The sequence below is a fragment of the Amblyomma mixtum genome, chromosome 1 (assembly GCF_055824585.1).
Source record: "Amblyomma mixtum isolate Tamu chromosome 1, ASM5582458v1, whole genome shotgun sequence".
In the NCBI taxonomy this organism is placed as follows: domain Eukaryota; kingdom Metazoa; phylum Arthropoda; class Arachnida; order Ixodida; family Ixodidae; genus Amblyomma; species Amblyomma mixtum.
Window position 1 is genome coordinate 73,799,302 of NC_143012.1, and position 17,648 is coordinate 73,816,949.

At 44.1% G+C, this 17,648-nt stretch overlaps 1 protein-coding gene across 1 annotated transcript in view; it reads left to right on the forward strand.

The window, feature by feature from the left end:
* LOC149366789 (uncharacterized) overlaps window positions 1-17,648 on the forward strand; it is a 126,261-nt gene that overhangs the window by 100,656 nt on the left and 7,957 nt on the right. The window contains exons 21-28 of the mRNA XM_089571796.1: window positions 755-852; window positions 1,909-2,025; window positions 6,119-6,267; window positions 9,314-9,449; window positions 11,441-11,590; window positions 13,235-13,334; window positions 13,420-13,496; window positions 14,873-15,001. Coding sequence (XP_089427922.1) covers window positions 755-852; window positions 1,909-2,025; window positions 6,119-6,267; window positions 9,314-9,449; window positions 11,441-11,590; window positions 13,235-13,334; window positions 13,420-13,496; window positions 14,873-15,001 — 956 coding nt within the window. The remainder of the gene's footprint in view (window positions 1-754; window positions 853-1,908; window positions 2,026-6,118; window positions 6,268-9,313; window positions 9,450-11,440; window positions 11,591-13,234; window positions 13,335-13,419; window positions 13,497-14,872; window positions 15,002-17,648) is intronic.

Below are 17,648 nucleotides of genomic sequence, written 5' to 3' on the forward strand. Positions count from 1 at the left end.
AAAGTTAACTATTCAATTTCATTTAACCAGCCTACTAGTTAGGAGATCTGAGCCATATTGTAACGCACTACACCACTGACAACGCTATGCTGCAAAAGTGCTCTTTTTGACTCAAACAGCCTATTTTTAAAAATTATGTAAAGTCTTAAGTATGCGGTAAAATTGGTGGTAGCGAAGTTTGTCCCTTCGTTGCAAACCGCGTGTGTGCTCATCAAATTTGGTCTGCTTTAATTTACTGGATGTCGAAATTTTCAACCCTTTCAAGTAATTTGTGTCGCGTGAGTTTGGCTACAGAGTGGTTCTAGCCATTATTCGAACTCTTTACCTGAAAGTGCTGAGGGATATTGTTTTTGAGTTATTTATGGTCATGGCCGAAAGTGGTTAAGTCATTTGTTTTACACCACTTCCAGCTTGTACCAAAATAACTTATTTATGATATTGGCAGCGAAATGTAAAAGCGCAAAGTACCAGATTAAGGTTTTGGCAAAGAACACGAATCTATTCAGCATGTCAGGCGGGCTGCTGGTGATAATTTCTTATTGCACAAACGGCATGTGGATATGGCAGATATAGGACAACACCTGTTACGTACGTGGTTTCTTTACGGCGCTTTGAGTCTATGCGAAATTCGCGCTAAACACGCAATGCACGCAAAGCTCAAGAAATGGGGTTGCATAACTACAATCTGACAATTTCGCTCAGAGCTGGTCTTTCCCGAAGCTGTAAAGTGCACATTCTTCTTTCGCACTTGCAGACCCAATGCAGACAACGCGCACCGACTTCTGGCGGATGGTTTGGCAGGAGGGCTCCTGCAAAGTGGTGATGCTTACTAACCTGAAGGATCTGGAAAAAGTACGCACAACAGTTACAGCATTTCTGCCGAAAGAAAAGAATGTTACGACACCGCGTGCGACATTGCGTCGTAAGAAAAAGGCAGTGTGCCTTCCGACTGTAACATCGCCGACATTTTAATGTGGTAGCTACTCGTGCTATCATCACTGGTGGTGCATGATTAAGCACCACACATTATAAATGAAATATTTTCAGGCACGGGTGTCTTCACTTTGCAAAATCCACGGAAATTGCGTGTCACCGGGTAGGTCATAAGTTATTATGAATAAAGGGAAGATACTGTATACGGCAGCCATCTCCGTGTAGATGCGCACCTGTGCCTTGCACTGAAGAAGGGATGAAAGATGAAAAGATTAAACAAAAAACTCACAATTTTTTCTGTCGCAATGGGCCAGTTTTGCTTTTTACACAACAACCATAAATACTACGACTTTGTATCTGCATAACACAAGCTTAGATGTTTTGGACCAGATGACGTGTGTAATACCGAGGGCCAAAATCGACAGCGCGAAAGTGGTATCAGATGACGCAGCGTGCATTTCAGTCGCCCGCTCGCATAAGGTAGAGCATATGAGATTGGTAGCACTCAATCCATATATTTCATTAGGCGAGTGTAGCAACTCATCTGGTGCTTTTAGGTGGTCTGTGTTGTTCATTCTTTCTCAAAAGGGCTCCTTTATTTCGTCCCTGTACGGACCTTTTCTGTATTGATGCCTCTGCAGTGATTAACTTCTTTCTGAAAGCAGTGAAAAATGAAGAAAAATGAAATATAAATCTCAAGCTTGCACAGGTGCAGCAAGAGTTCATCTTGCAAAGCTTACGGGAATTTCGAAGCAGTCGCAACTGCAAATGTTTTTGCGGGTAGTCTACATCAATGGAAAGTGCGGAAGGGGATTTTAGTGAAAGATTGGTTACTACTGCACCTTCTATTCTGTGTTATTCTTTACGACAATTTTCCTTCAAAACTATGCAACGATACGAGCTTCAATCTCGAGTTCAAATCGAAGTGCCGTGTCAGCGAACGCTTATCTGTGGCCAAACTCTTGCTCATTGCAGACGAAGTGCAAACCGTACTGGCCAGAAACATCACAGAAGTACGGCAAGTTTGTGGTGACCTTAATGAAGACGGACACGCAAGTCGACTTCGTTGTGCGGGAGTTTCAGCTTCAGCTGGTAACATAATTCTCTTATCCTTTATTCCTTGTTCTGCGCTTAAATGCATTTTGTTTATTATAGCGCAGAAAATGTTTGTTCTATTTTGCTGCGTTAATGTGAGCCATTTTTGTTTTTTTAATTCACCTATCAGTGTCGATTAGTGTCGAGGGAAGGGAAAATATTGTGGGCGAAGTATGCAGCAATGGCTCCAAATTGTGAAACGCAGATCGGCGAAAACACTTAACACCGTGCACATTCTGGATGCTCAGGCCATCTCGTCCACAAAATTGCTGTGGTGACAGCAGGCAAAAGTGTAGGGAAGATAGGCAGGGATCAAAAGCATGTACGACTAATTACCGAACAGGAGGGGGAGCGAGTAATGACTGTGGTATCGTTCGTGTATCCTCGACTAGATTAAAACATTACGAAATTCAAAGGGCCCAGGCAAGTTCTCATAGCATTGATGTTCCCTAAACAGCTCCAGCGGGCTATGGCTTAGGAATCCAGAAACATTGAAAACAGGTTTGTTTTTGAAAGTCCTGGGAAGCCAACATTAGTAGAACCAGAAAGCTAATCAAGCAAAGGAACCGCGTTTTGGCTTTGTTCTCTACATGGCGGGGGGGGGGGGGGGGGGCTGAATGATGTTAAGATTATGTGGTAATTGTGGCTCATATACTTTAGTTTGTTTTAAACGTAAGCAGTCATGAGTAACAATGTGAAATTGGCAGAGTGTGGATGTAGCGTCGAAAGTGAATCCTTGACCTTCCATAAGCATCATCACCAGCAACCTCAAAAGCGCATCCCCTAGTTAAGCGGCTGCCCACTCACCTGTCACCACTGTTGATCCACCTCTGCAATACACCCCAGCACACCTTTGCCCTTTAGAAACACCATCCACTGCCCTCCCACCCACAGCATAACTACCTGCTTCCTTCACAATGTCTCTACTCCCTACAAGACCAGTCTGCAGAAGAACAAAATATCGAGAGGAGAGGGAAATCATATTCAAAGATGTGGCGGGAAATCCAGCTGCACCCACAGGCATCACCCGCCAGCCCCCTGCTCACCCTCCAAAGCGGGGCTCTCACCTACCACCACTCAGGGCGAACTGGCGGGATGGTTGGCTAGACATACCGAATGATTCCCGGCGCAGAAGAAATAGCGGAAAACCGACATCAAACACAAAAAACACACCACTGCCACCCTCGACTCACATCCTTGTGCCAGCCCCGGCTCCAGAAATGGTTTGGTTTGGTTTTGTGGGGTTTAACGTCCCAAAGCGACTAAGGCTATGAGAGACGCCGCAGCGAAGGGCTCCGGAAATTTCGACCATCTGGGGTTCTTCAACGTGCACTGACATCGCACAGCACACGGGCCTCTGGAATTTCTCCTCCAAAGAAATTCTAGCCGCCGCGGCCGGGATCGAACCCGCGTCTTTTGGGCCAGCAGCCGAGCACCATAGCCATTGAGCCACCGCGGTGGCATCCAGAAATACCACACATTTCATTTCCGCCCAACTTAACTGTGAATGAAAAATTCTACCACAAATGTGAGCCCTCACATAAGAGTAAAAGTATTCATAAGTCTCAGAGCATCAAAATAATTGCCCACGGTAGGCCATCATTAGTCCGCAGAGGTTTCACCCGTTCCTTTGTTTTCAGGCCAGCGGCTCAAATAATTTTTTGACAGGCGAGAGAGAGAGAGAAATGGACGGCAAGGCAGGGAGGTTAACCAGGTGATGCCCAGTAGGCTACCCTACACTTGGGGACGGTAACAAAGGGGAAAAACTGAAAAAAAGAATGGCAATGAAATGAGTTTTTGAAGTGTCCATCGACCACTATGTCAAGAGGACAAAAGGCGTGCACTAAAAACTTAAAGATTATGGATAGGAATACAACCCCGAGTCCTTTAAGAATTTTAGGAATGCTTTCACCAGTTTCCTTTGTGAGGAAGGTTGTGTCCAAGGCCCAGAACCTTGGACTCTGTTAGAGGAGATACCGAAAAATCATTGGCGCTCGACTTTCTCATTCCTGCACCTGCTGCGCCGTTGTTTCAGTCGCTCATCAGTGCGGCCAGTCATGCCTTTTGAATGTGAGCGACCAATGTTGGCACCATTTAAGCGAGGCATCGTATTACACGCGGAGGCGTAAAAACTGAGTGACAGCACGCGATTTCAATGCCTGCAGTCAGTCCCAAGTGGTACAGTAGGGTAGAGAGCTGGGCCGGTTGATACATCGTTCTCAAAGAAAACACCAGCGGAAAGATGCAGATTCTCTGTGTCCTCAAAGAAAATACAGCGGAAGAAGCATACTGTCTGTGTCTTTCTGCTGATTGTTGCTTTAAGATTTAGTTCCGTAATGGTTTGCGCATCAGTTGTGCGAGAGGGCTAGGGATGGATCGATAAAAATGGGCACAACCGTTCCTGCTCAGGCTGCTGGCGACTCCCCAAGCCTGGCCAGAAATAATGCCGACAAATACACACCACACAGGAAGAAAGGATGTACACGAGGCTGATGTCCTTTCTTCCTGTGTGCTGTTTATTGTCCCCAAGCCTGCTTTGCCTTATCGGAGGCAAAGTCTGTTTCAATCGCCTCAGCCAGAAAAACACTTGAAAGCACTAAACCTCCGCCTCAAGGGTAGGTATAAACCGATAGCCTTATTTTGTATAATACCCTTATATGCTGAATTGGTCATTCCGGAAGAGCCGGTGGGTATTGTGAAACCTTGGTTGCTATTCCCAAGCAACATCCCGCAACCAATAATTATTTAACTGCCAGTAGCCTCGGCGGTTAGTTTGCTCATTATCCGGTGGGCAGGTTAGGATGACGTTACAAGGTTAGAGAACCTAGGTTGCCCACCTTCTCCGGAGATTTCTTGCTCAAAACACAGACGACGAACGACAGCGCCGGGGTTTCATAAGAACGGGAGACATAGCGGGTAGCCTAATGACACGGTCATTCCCAATACAAGTTCAGTTCTTTACACTCTAGGCAGCGTGTTTCAACAAAAGTAGTTTCAGCTATGAGTGCAAGCAGTGCTTCGAAACAACCTTAACAGCATTCACCGTGAGCGTGTCGAAGTCCATACTGAGTACCAGCAATAAGACTTTGCGAGAAAAAGTGCCTCAACTGGGCTTCAGCGCACACGCAGTAGTTAGACCCTGATATGGCAGAGAAATACTGCGTAATTTCCTTTCCTCAAAAAGCGTCGCGTTCAAAGGACAAGGCATCACGCCGAACGGGTGGTGGCGCTCCGGGGACTGCCTGGCAGCGCTACAACACGCTGTCGCGTTCCACTCATAAAGGCGAAGCTTAAGCATCATTAATTAGCAGTTTTATAGTATTTAGTCATTAATCAGTCATTACACACTAATCAGTAAGTTGTCATTACTTCGTCATGAATTATGTGTGACGTGATCCAGTGGTAACATCACCAGTGTCACATACGCAAAGTGGTGCTGAAAACGCTTTCGCCTCTACGCACTTCGGACAGTTTCGAACGTGCTGCATATACATTCTTGTCAGGCCTGCGTCTCGTCGTGTCCGCGTGCGCTTCGCATTATGCCCGTACACATTTCATGCTTACTCTACTCTCGGTTACGGGAGAGGCAGAGTTTTTTCCTTTTGCAATTCAAAAGTTAAATGGTTCACCTGTGTGATGTATCAAGATATATGCTAGTAAAAACCGCATATTTATTCCTATGAATTCAATGGTTACCTTAAATAGTGGCTGCCGATCCGAGATGAATCCGGCACATTAGTGTGGAGGGAAAAAAGGTCCGCGAACAGATTTTTGCCTGATATGATATTGATACAGCTTAGAAGTGGACGAAGAAGAAGTGCTCCGCCATCTCGTTTTGTGACGAGGAAAAAGAAGTGTTTTCGCCTGCTTGCTGGTGACCGCTCGGCAGACTGGACCAGTTCTGGTGTATCTTACGGTGTGCCGTGTAATATTCGTGACAATATGACTGCTTCAGTCATATTGTCACGACACTAGTGGAAATACGAGGGACACTAGTGGAAATACGAACTTGGGAACATTGTGCAAGCTTGAGTTCAATCGTTTTAGCTAGGCAGCTTCAGTCTGATTGTGTATCATTGAACTGTTATAGGAAACCAAGACTCAAACCGTCGTCCAGTTCCATTTCACCGCATGGCCTGACCACGGCGTCCCGCTATACCCTGACGCCCTGCAGCCATTCCTTACAAGAATATGGGATTTCCAGCCACACGATGACCATCCAGTCATCGTCCACTGCAGGTATAAGGGGGTGGACATCAGTACCTTTTTCAGAAGCAGAGCTCTGCATAATTTGATTGTATAGCGGAGAGTGTGATATATGCTTGTTTTATAGATAGGAAAAAAAGCCACAGTAGTAGTGCCTCAATCCAGTTACTTTTCACAACGAACGAGGTTCACTCATTTCTGGTAAACAACAGCTTAAAGAGAGTCCCTCGCGTCCTCGTGAAATGCCTCAACTTTTTTTTGTTTACAATGTCGTATGTAAGCGGTTTCAATTTCTGCGTATGTGGCCTCTTTTAAAATATTCTCTCAACCTAAAAATGGGTCTTCAGGGGATCAAGAAAAGAGAGAAAGAAACTGAAGATTGTAAAGGCAGGGAGATGAGCTAGAAAGTGCCCATTATGACACCCTACACGTAAGAAGGAGAACGAACAGAGAGAAAGGAAAGGAGATCAGTCTTGCACATGTCTCTAGGCTTTAACTATCAGTGTACGCAGAGTGAGCACTGAAAGTTCATAGCCTTGAACTTAACCCTCAGTGCTTTAACATAACAATTTCATTACCTTGTTCACAGTTTCCCCTGGGATTAAGGATTACAGTCTTGACAGTAGAAGCTTCGCTTTTGTGGCCAAGGAGAACTGAAGCGCAAGGAATGCAGTTAGCACATAACTTTTTAGTACCATGCAACAGAATACCTCATATTTTCTTGTTCCTTAAGAGGACAAGAAAATATTGCAAGATTCATAGCCATGCTTTGCTATAGAGCTGGGTATGCCATAGGCCTGCATATTTAAAGCATTCTTTCCTCTGTTCGGAAAGAAAGACCCACAGGCAGTTCAGAAGATTTTGCTATACAAAACTGTAACTTGAGCTCCTGAAATCAACCACGTTTATCACGGTCCTTGTATACTCCGCTGCTTCCTTCCACGCACTTCATGCCCTGCGTGAATATGGTTACCCTTAATCAATGCATCTTATGCCTAGTCCGTTCATAGGCTGCTCAGAGGCTACCTTGATCCCTCAATAACATGAGATACGAAGCATCTCGATAAGCATGGAAAAAAACCTGAAGCTGCGGTGACAGTCCCGTTTAATATTTTTGTTCTTAGGAACATATGGCCAGCCCATTTTAGATTCTCTAAAGCCGCCATAAATGTCATCCACCCGCATAAGCTCCCTGTCCGCTTGTCGTAGTCAAGACCAGTTTCCAGCGTTCTGAAGCGCGAGCATGACGAGTCAGCTTTCACAGGGACGATCGCATCTGTCCGCATCCACCTTGTGATAAGCGAGAATGCTTGTGGCCCTGAGGTTACGGCTTCTTAATTGGTAGGTGATTTCGTTTTGGTCAAACCAAGCTTCTTTTTTGCGTGTCGCCGGTTTTCCAAGAACTATATAAAGAAGCATAAGCACTCTGCGTCATCCCAAACAGCTGATCAACTGCGCTGTAATTGAGACCAAACAAGAAAAGTCAGTGCTTGGATCAGTGATAACATCGATATTTTCGTGGTCGCATGAAAGCATTTTATCGAGACTTTTCTCCACATATATGTCCCTGAAACCCCGATATATCTTGCTTGTCAATGAAAGAGCATTATGTCCCATTTGAGCTGACTATGTGGCACTCGGAATTTTGCATACAGATAGGGCTTACAGATAGGCTGAATTTTGTAACAATTTATTTCGTTGAATTTTCATTCCGTCATCTTCCGCTAAGCACAGCTCCAGGTGATGTAGGCTGTGTGGCTTTACGTCACGCCGATCTTTGCAAAACACGACCATGATGACACAAGCCTAAACCAACTCGCTAAAGCATGCTGGGAGGCCGGAGCTGAAACCAACAGGTGACGGAGAACTACGCAGCTCTACTTTCAACAAAGGTTTATCAGTTCTGGCGCATATATATACACCTGGGATTGGCAAGGTGAAAAAAAAAAGCAAATAATAAGATTGCCATGTGCTACCTACGTCAAGAAATCCAGTTCTCTCTTAGAGCCACAGACCAACACGTCCAAACATATTCCCTCCCGGAGAATTACAACGCATTTAACATGATTTACTGCCTTCTGAACGCTAATACCATCACTTCTATGCAAATGTACGGTACCTGCTAGAGGGATTGGCTTAACAAGGCTCCATGACTCGGCCGTACTAGATGCAGCGGCTGTAGGGCAGCTAATGGTGGCGCTGTGACCAGACCAGCCGTGCGTGTTATCAGTCGTCGGATTACAACTCTCCTTTTGCTGTCACCGCTGTTGAAGAAACGACCGAACGAAATTACAGAGAAGGATTGCGAAACATATTCCTAGCTACCGCAGTTGTCCCTACACCTTCACAGAAGGCGCAACATACCGGAGAGTTGACACACATTGTTATGGTGACAGGAATGGAATCGTGCCGTTGTAAATGTGAATTTACCAAAGTAATAAGGCGAGAACGACTGCCGCAATGCCTAGTCAGCGTCCCGTAATTTGTTTTCTGCCACCAACGCTACTACAGGCTCGCGACGATCCAATGGTTTCTGCTCACTGCAAATTTCCATGGCAGACTGTGGTAGCTAAAAGTTTCCTATGCTTCTGCACGAATTGCAGTTGCTGGTCTTAGAGGCTAGAAGTGTACGATGGCACGTACAACTTTGCATGGCTTGCTTCTTATTGATGCGCTATGTGCGTCTGTTTGAGGCGCTCTTTTTTGTGAGCACTTAAGCGCTGATGAAGATATTCATTATATCAGTTGTTATACGCACGCCAGTGCTTGCTATAGTTACCAACGCCAAGCGAAATCAGTGATTACACGCGGTATACTTCCAGATTATTTTCTTCTTCTAAAAAGTTACTCCAGATTTCACTTCTAGGAATACTCGTGACTGGAGTTTTCACATTTTGTGAATTTTGATCCTATGTTCGTACATACGTATTCTCTCTTAATTTCTGGGTTCTTAGCTGCATTTCACCCAAGTACCGTGTGCTTCTACGTGATTTTCGTATTTTCATATGCACATATGTCTGTGTGTCTAGACTGATTCCCTGTTTTTGTTTGTTTCTTCTCTTTCTTTTCTCTTGCAAAGTGGAGGCATTGGCCAAACAGGCACGCTGATCTTGGTGGACAGCATGTTGGCCCAGGCACAAGCTGAAAGTGAAGTTAACCTTGTATCTCAGCTTCATGCAATGCGGCAGAGCAGGGTTAACCTTGTGGAGTCTCTGGTAGGTGGCCATTTTGTAAAGCTCCTCTTCTGAGCCGCTCTATTGCTCGGATCACGCAAAACTCAAAGGCCAGCTCACTTTCAGTGCGCTTGCGGTATGCTTGTGAGCTGCTCAACGCCGCTAGGTAGGAAGTGCTAAGATGCCCATTGTAGGTGAATCCATTGCACAAACACGGCATATTTTTGTCACTGCTTACAACGGGCTGTAGATGACGCATTGTTCTCCTGTCAGATCTCTGTAATTAACAGTATAGAATAATGTAAATTTTACTGCAACGAATGAGAGAAACTGTTAAAAAAAACTGGCTTTGAAGCAAAATGTTTACGTGGGACCTTAGAATATAAGCGAGAAGCGTTGTGATGACACAATAGCGTGGAGCTTTACATAGGAGCACCTTCTTCGAAGATTGTACCATAGGTCGGCCACTATAGGCAGCTATCGATATACGTCCTTCTTCTAGCAATCAGCAGCTTCAATGACTTCAACTTCGAATTTTTACTTTTTATTTTGTATCATGGTATCCAACAGTGGTGTCAGAAACCTGCTTTCTAATCGGCATGCTCGTCGATAATGTAACGAGCGCTCCACGTTGATAGATTTCAAAATGGTATTTGATCACAAATGTATTTGGCAGAGAGCGGCATAGTTGAGCTTTTGAAGTATTCAGTAATATTTACATAGCGCCTTTCCGATGTACCAGCGGTGACATAATGAGACGATTCTTAGTCGAGGTCCAAAAAGAGGTTAATAGTTTTAGCTTTATTGGTCTTGGGGGATTAGATCATTTACTGGTTGACTCTTAAATTTCAGAGAGTGAGCTAAGTCAAGACAATAGAAATCATCATCATCAGTGAGCAAAGTCAGGTTGATGATGATGAATTAGATCATTTTATCTAGCACCTGGTAATGGCCAAATTAAGACACAGAGCTTGGGAAACGCTATTCTGCTGGATGCTTAGCATAGCGGATTCTTGTCCTCCATATGTGCCACACTGAAACCATGTAGCGGAGGAGTGTGCACAGCAAAACTGCGCACTGATATGGCGTTCTCTGTCCTACCGAAGCGGCTGCTAGCTGCTGCAGAACTCTAGCGATGGTTAAATAGAAGTCCATGGGATATGCGCCCCGGTAGCTGACATCTAAATATGGGTGTCACTGAGCTCTGTCCTCTGGTCTGTGGCTTCGGTACGGCGCGTGTGGAGGGCCGGAAGTCGTTGCGCGTGAGAGCCAAGCAAAACTGCATTTTTAGAATTCTAAAACAAGAACTCTTGTTACTAACTGCCACCCAAAAACATCTGATTGGTTTGGTTTGGTTTATGGGGTTTAACGTCCCAAAGCGACTAAGCCTATGAGAGACGCCGCAGTGGAGGGCTCCGGAAATTTCGACCACCTGGGGTTCTTTAACGTGCACTGACATCGCACAGTACACGGGCCACGAATTTCTCTTGCAAATAAATTCAGCCGCCGCGGCCGGGATCGAACCCGCGTCTTTCGGGCCAGCAGCCGAGCACCATAACCACTGAGCCACTAACTGCCACCCAAAAACATCTGATTGTAATTACTGTAGTGAATACAGTAGCTGAACACTTCTTGGTAGAATAGCTAACCAAACAGTCAACGGCTCAGTTATCTTTAGACGCCCACCAACGATGCACTGACATGCACAAAAACTGTTTTTATACGGTAAGTACTTTACCTTAAAATGCTAATAAAGTATGATGCATTTTGTATAATCGGTAATGTCGATGCAGCTTTGACTACGTTCACACCAAAGACTAAAGGCGACATATTCTCATTTGAGCACAATGCAATCAGTGCTACATGAATGCTAGTCGTGTGTTCTTTGTGTAGTTTCTATTTTTTTCCTCGTGAACGTCGAAACAGGAATAAAAACAATGCTGTGGCATGTGGTGGAAGTGGCCTCAGAAATAATCAGTTTCATATGCTTGTCTTTTGCATTGATGTCGGCACTTATTTCGGGTTCATTTCAGGAGCAGTATATATTCGCCTACATGGCGCTAGTGGAGATGCTGTGCTGCAAGAACCACAAGCTCTTGGTCAAGGATTTCGTAGCCTTATACCCGAAGCTGAAGGTGAAGGGTCAGGCTACAGGCAAGAGCGCCATCGAGCTTGAATATGAGGTGGGCTCCTTTCATTCATTTCGCTTCTGACTTTCCCTTAGAAATAAATGTGCAAGTTTTGCGAAATTCGAATAGTACACAGATAAACATTTTCTAGTGAAGAACAGTACAAATTTCCTGAAAACCTGGGGAAATGCATTTTGCGTTGATAAAGCCAAAGTATATCTCAGGGCATCCCCAACTAACCGAACCATAAACTGCTTTCCGCACGTTAACCGCGAACAAACACATAAATAATAATTATAGCAAGCACCACCCATCAGGTGACTTTAAAGTGCAAGCGTGTTGTCTTGTGTTCTTCAAAATCGATTTAGAGATCCTTAAGTTGCCCGCTTTGAATTTGTCAGAAACGTGCACTGGTGCTATGAAACCCACGAGAACTTCTTCAATATTCTTTAATGTAGGCCTGTGTTAAGTTATTGTTATAGTTTGTCTACATCGTACATGGATTCCTATTTTCGTCTCGCAGATATGCAGATTTCTGGATTGCAGTGTACAGTGTGAACTGAAGCTTTATTTATGGTTTTAAGCAATCGCTTTCAATTTTTCTGAGGGCATCTTTATATCCCATCTTTGCTGCGTATCGACTGTTCTTGTGCAGGCTTATGTATATGTCCTAAGCTATTGTTAAGTCATCTCGAGAGACTTATGAGTCTCTTTGAAGTAGAACTATATTTTTCATCGTATGGGTTGGTCCTGAAACATTGACCTAAATTAAAATAATTGCAGTCGAACAGCAGCATGTGAAAGAGAAGTTCCCACTGAGCTTCCTTTGTTATTAAAGAGACATTCATGACTACATCGTGTTATTTGCTCCAAGTAAGGAACATTTCATGGCCTATTTTTCGCTATCTTAACGTCTGTGCAGGGTCTCAAGTTGAGACCCAAATAAATTTGGGTCTCAAGAAATTCAATGTGGAAAGTTCTCGCCAGTTCATTTAAACGTCGGTTTGGGTCTCAAGAAATTCAATGTGGAAAGTTCTCGCCAGTTCATTTAAACTCAGTTCATTTAAACGTCTGTGCGGCAGGCAAATAAATTTGGGTCTCAAGAAATTCAATGTGGAAAGTTCTCGCCAGCTCATTTAAACTCGTCCACATTAGAATAGACTGGTTGGTTGGTTGGCTGGTTTATGGGCTTTAACGTCCCAAAGTGACTCAGGCTATGCATGAGAGACGCCGTAGTGAAGGGCTCCGGAAATTTCAACCACCTGGGGTTCTTTCACGCGCACTGACATCGCACAGTACACGGGCCTCTTGAATTTAACCTCCATCACATTGGGTTTCACTGTTTTCAAGTGAATGGTGGTATAGCATTTGAACTGGCGTGTGCGTGCGAATTCTCATCCCGAAGAAGGCAGTTTACTAGCGAAATTGGCTGGTGATGGCCGCAGTTGCTTTTCAGTTTTGGCAGTTATTGTTGATAAAAGCGTCATTCTCAACGAGACTGGTCTCCTTGTCACTAGCCTGATGCACTGTATTCATAGAAGCGAACTTCATTTTGATCTCAGTGTCCCACTGAGGAGGGGAAAGCAGCCACGAAAGTACTTAGAAGATTGCGTATCATTCAGGCTTTGTTTTGTCATGCCCAAAATATCATTGTGTTGCCATTAGCATTGTTAATTTTCAAACTTCTTTTGTGGGCAGGAGCTTGCGCGGGCTAGCCCCCTCCTGGTACTGGACGACAACAACAGCGCTCGTGAAGATAAGAACGCTGATAAAAATCGTTCAGCAAAAATTCTTGAAGGTGGGCTTGAAACTTGTATCACTGCATATTACGTACGCACTATCACCAAATTTCACCCACTTCACTACCCTCTCTTAATTTTCAGGTGACAGTCGAAGACCGTTCTTGAGTGTGACAGCTGATGGGTCCAAGTCAGACTACATCAACGCCGTCTACGTTGATGTAAGATGATATTTTTTACGGGCTAATGGGCTCTTTTCAAAAAGAACCCTTGGAATTATGACGGAGCGCAGGCAGGTAACGGCGGCCGTTAAGCACGGGGCGCCGCGCTCCTCCCGCTAGAGGCGCTAGTGGCGTTATGACGTGACGTCATACCAGGAGCGGGAGACGGGCTACCAACCAGGCTTGTCGGGTAACGGCAGCCGCGCTCTTCTCACTAGAGGCGCTGCATATGCAATATAAAACACCTGATTTCGCAACCTACCAGGCTTTCGCACCCTACCAGGTTTCGTTTTCTTTCAAAATATATTGCTTACAGGCTCCACATTCTGATGGTTATTTCAATGCGGGTGGCTGTTTTTGGCGGAGCCTAGAACAGATTTTACTCGCGATGAGACAATCACGAAACGCGCAATAGGGAACAAACTCCTCTGATCGTTTCTACTTTCCTGTGTAAATGCACCTGGACATGGTACCATCGAAGACGCGTGCAAGACTGCAATCAGTGTTTAGTATCTTTCCATGACACTTAAATAGGCTAAGATATTGGAAAGAGTGGCAATAAGGCAAGCCATTTCATTCATTTACTTTCACCTTGATAACATTGTCTAAAATTGCACCAGAAAATGAGACCTACCACTTTGCTGGGAACATGGCTTCGATGATTCGGTTACGGTAAGCTGGAACAAACGAGGAAGAGCATTATTTGAGTGCTGCCGTTTCAAAATACCACAGCCGGGCATGCATATAGAACAAGTTGAGAACTGGTCAGTTGGTGTTTCAGGCAGCCAGGCATGGCAAAACTACAGTTATAACAGTCCGGTAATAGCTAAAAATGAGTAATTGAAGTGCCGCTACCTATAAACCTTGATAAATTTAGTTATAATTTAAACGTATATGCAGCTGTTTCTAACGGATGTGTTGCAGTAACACTTGTGATGGAATGAATTGGTTATTACAGAGTTCATGAAAAATCAGCTCGCAAAAGGACGTGAATCGGTAAGGTGAAACATGTACGAAGGATAGGTACTGGTTGTTCTACAAAGCACGTGGAATATCTGAACGAATGTGGCCCTTTCGCTGACTACATAGGTCAAATGGCGCTAAAACCACTGTGCACTTGATCTTTATCGTTCCTTTCTCGGAGATGGTTGGTGCTCGCAGCCGCACTTTTTTTAACAAGGAAAGGCAGAGAGTCAATAACCAGTAACTCGTTTTTCATTTTTTTTTTTGGTGTCTAGGTGTAGTGCTGTCCGCACAGTACAAGCTGTTGATTTGTTGTCAGGCGCAGACACTACAACTACAAATCCAGAGATGGTGTATAAGCGTTAGATGTAATGAAAGGTATGGTGAATATAACATGGGTCTTCTGTTCGCAGGGATTCAAGCGAAGGAAAGCTTACTTAGTGACCCAGGTGCCTCTGCCAGAAACTGTGGATGATTTCTGGAAAAAGCTTGCAGCGAGCGGCTCTGTGACTCTGGTCACACTCGGGCCACAGGAAGATGAGGTACGAAAGCTACAAAAAATATACTGCCCACTGCATTTCTTTAGAGTGGTATTGCTACTTGCAGTTATTTACTTCACCTGCGGGCAAAGATGACCCATCGAAAAGAAAAATGGCAGCTAAAGAAATAGAAAAACGCAACTACTCATCCCCGTGATGTCGATATAGTAGTGCAGATCGAAACACAATACCATTAGGAAAATAGGGACACTTCCCTTGCATTGCATCCGAAGAAGCGCTTCAAAAGGCGAAAATAACCTATTTGATGCCAGTTGCTCATGAACTTCAATCCCAGTTTTAGTTTACCAAAAACCATATCCTGTGCGAGTCTTCCGTGCTTTCGAAAAAAAAAACATCTGTGATAAGACGATGCAGAATTCAGCGGCGTGATCGTATTTACTCATAGCACTTGTTAAGACGGAAATATCGATGATACCACTCTGGGCTGCTTAGAGTGGATTGTGCAGATGTGCATTCAACATTGCTCAACCGTTCGGTGTTCTGGGCACTGTTAATATGCAGACACCTTGACGACCATGGACACGGTCAGGGCATTTAGCTTGTGGTCCAGTGAACGCCGTGAGCCATAATTAAATGTTATTTCAAATTTCAACCAATATGTGTTAGTAATGTAAAAAAATGCAGACAAAAGACAAGGCGAGAGAAAAGTGACTAGGCGCTGCACTTTGCCCCAAGAACAACTGCATTTTACTACCAACTTAAGGGAACGCTAAAAATGAATTGAGTTTAGCCTGCACCAATATATTACCGCGAGGTGACACCTAAGAGGATACTCTCATTGATTGTGGATAATTTAAAGGCTAGAAACAATAAAAACAAGCGTCAACGATTGCATTGTCCATTTCCACAAGCAAAGTGGGATTATTCTCAGAAAGTTCTCTGTGCATAGATGCGTGAGACTATACGTCATGCACTTTGATACAGTAATAATGCAGTTACTTAGGCTGACGTCTCGAAGTCCAAACTGAATGGCATGAACATATGAAATCCGATTTCACAAGAAGTCAATGTGTGCTTTACTGCCGAAGGAATGTGAACATATTCACAGACAGCCATATGATCAAATTTTTCCTTGTAGATAAACTTGTAAAACCTAGGAAAAAGCAGCGCAGTAGCACAAACACGAGGGAAGAAGGGGCGACACACAGCGCTCACTAAAAACTGATAGTTTTATTCAGAGCGCCTCTGTTTAAGTACAAGTAGCCACATCTGATAAAACACGGGAAAACAAGACAACAAAATCTACGATGATACAAGAAACTTGTGTTCTTTTTGTGGTATGGCGATGGATGGAGTGCTAACGGATGCTGGGCCTAGCTTCACAATTTCTGAAGCCTCAGTGATCTTTCTTGTAACCGCATCTTTGTGATATGCTACAAATTCACATTTCTTGACCTGCGGATGACAAGCACAATCACTGCATTGAATCCCGATGTTGCGAGCAGCATTTTTTACGCTATTGCAGTGTTCTCTCAGCCTGTCGTTAAGACGACTATTTTGACCAACATAGTAGTTGCCACAGGAGAGAGTAAATAAGTAGAGAATGTTGCCTTTGTTTGTTTCGGTGCTTTTTCATGCAGATGGGTACAGCTTTTACGTGTTTTTCCGCTGCATTTACACGTGCGCACAAGCTATCTAATTGCAGCTGAGTCAAAAAAAACAACATTCACTCCCCTCTTTTTCCGAATCCTTTTCAAATTTTTAGACACGGCATGAAGGTACAGAACAACCACCACATTAATTTTACTCCTAAGAGAGGAGGTGCCACTTTTCAACTTTTTTAACATCCCCTCAGCTATAGAGGCGAGAAGATTGATGAGATAACCAGAAGCAGTCAGCCTGTCAGCCTGGATTGAAAAACTGTGACCAGTCATATGCAAACAAAATTTCTTAAGCGCATTGTTAAAACAGGATGCAGCAATGTCTCGTTATACAAGTTTGGAGTGGCTGGAAGAGTACGCAAGTAACGGTTTAGTAAAACAAGCTTTTAGGCAAGTTGGTTATTTGCTTCCACATAACTTCTGCGTAAAAAATGACGAGCACAGCGGTGTCGTAGGTGTTTCTTCTTTTCTGATCATCATGTTTTACGCTGCAGTTATGTGGAAGCGGAAGTAACGGCTTTCCCCCCTAACTTCGAGGGACCAGCACATATGTTGAGCAGTGAAATAAATAGTCAAATCAAGGAAGTTGATGAAATCACTAACAGGTACTTCATGAGTAATAACAAGTGGCTGAATCACATAAGATAAAACAGAACAGATCCAATTCACTTCTATGTCAAAACCGGCACGGTCACATTCAGAGGCAACATTGTCTACTCTCTCTCCCTCTTCCCTGTGGCAACTACTATGTTGGTCAAACTAGTCGTTGTCTTAACGACAGGCTGAGGGAGCACTGCAACAATGTAAAAAATTCTGCTCGCAACATTGGTATTCATTGCGTTGATGGGGCTTGTCATGCGCTGGTCGAGAAATGTGAAGTTGTAGCAGTAACAAAGATACTGTCACAACAGAGATCATTGAAGCTTCAGAAATTGCAAAGGTAGGTCCGGCATGCGTTAGCACTCCATCCATCGCCATATCAAAAGAAGAACACAAGTTTCTTGTATCATCGTAGAATTTGTTTGTCT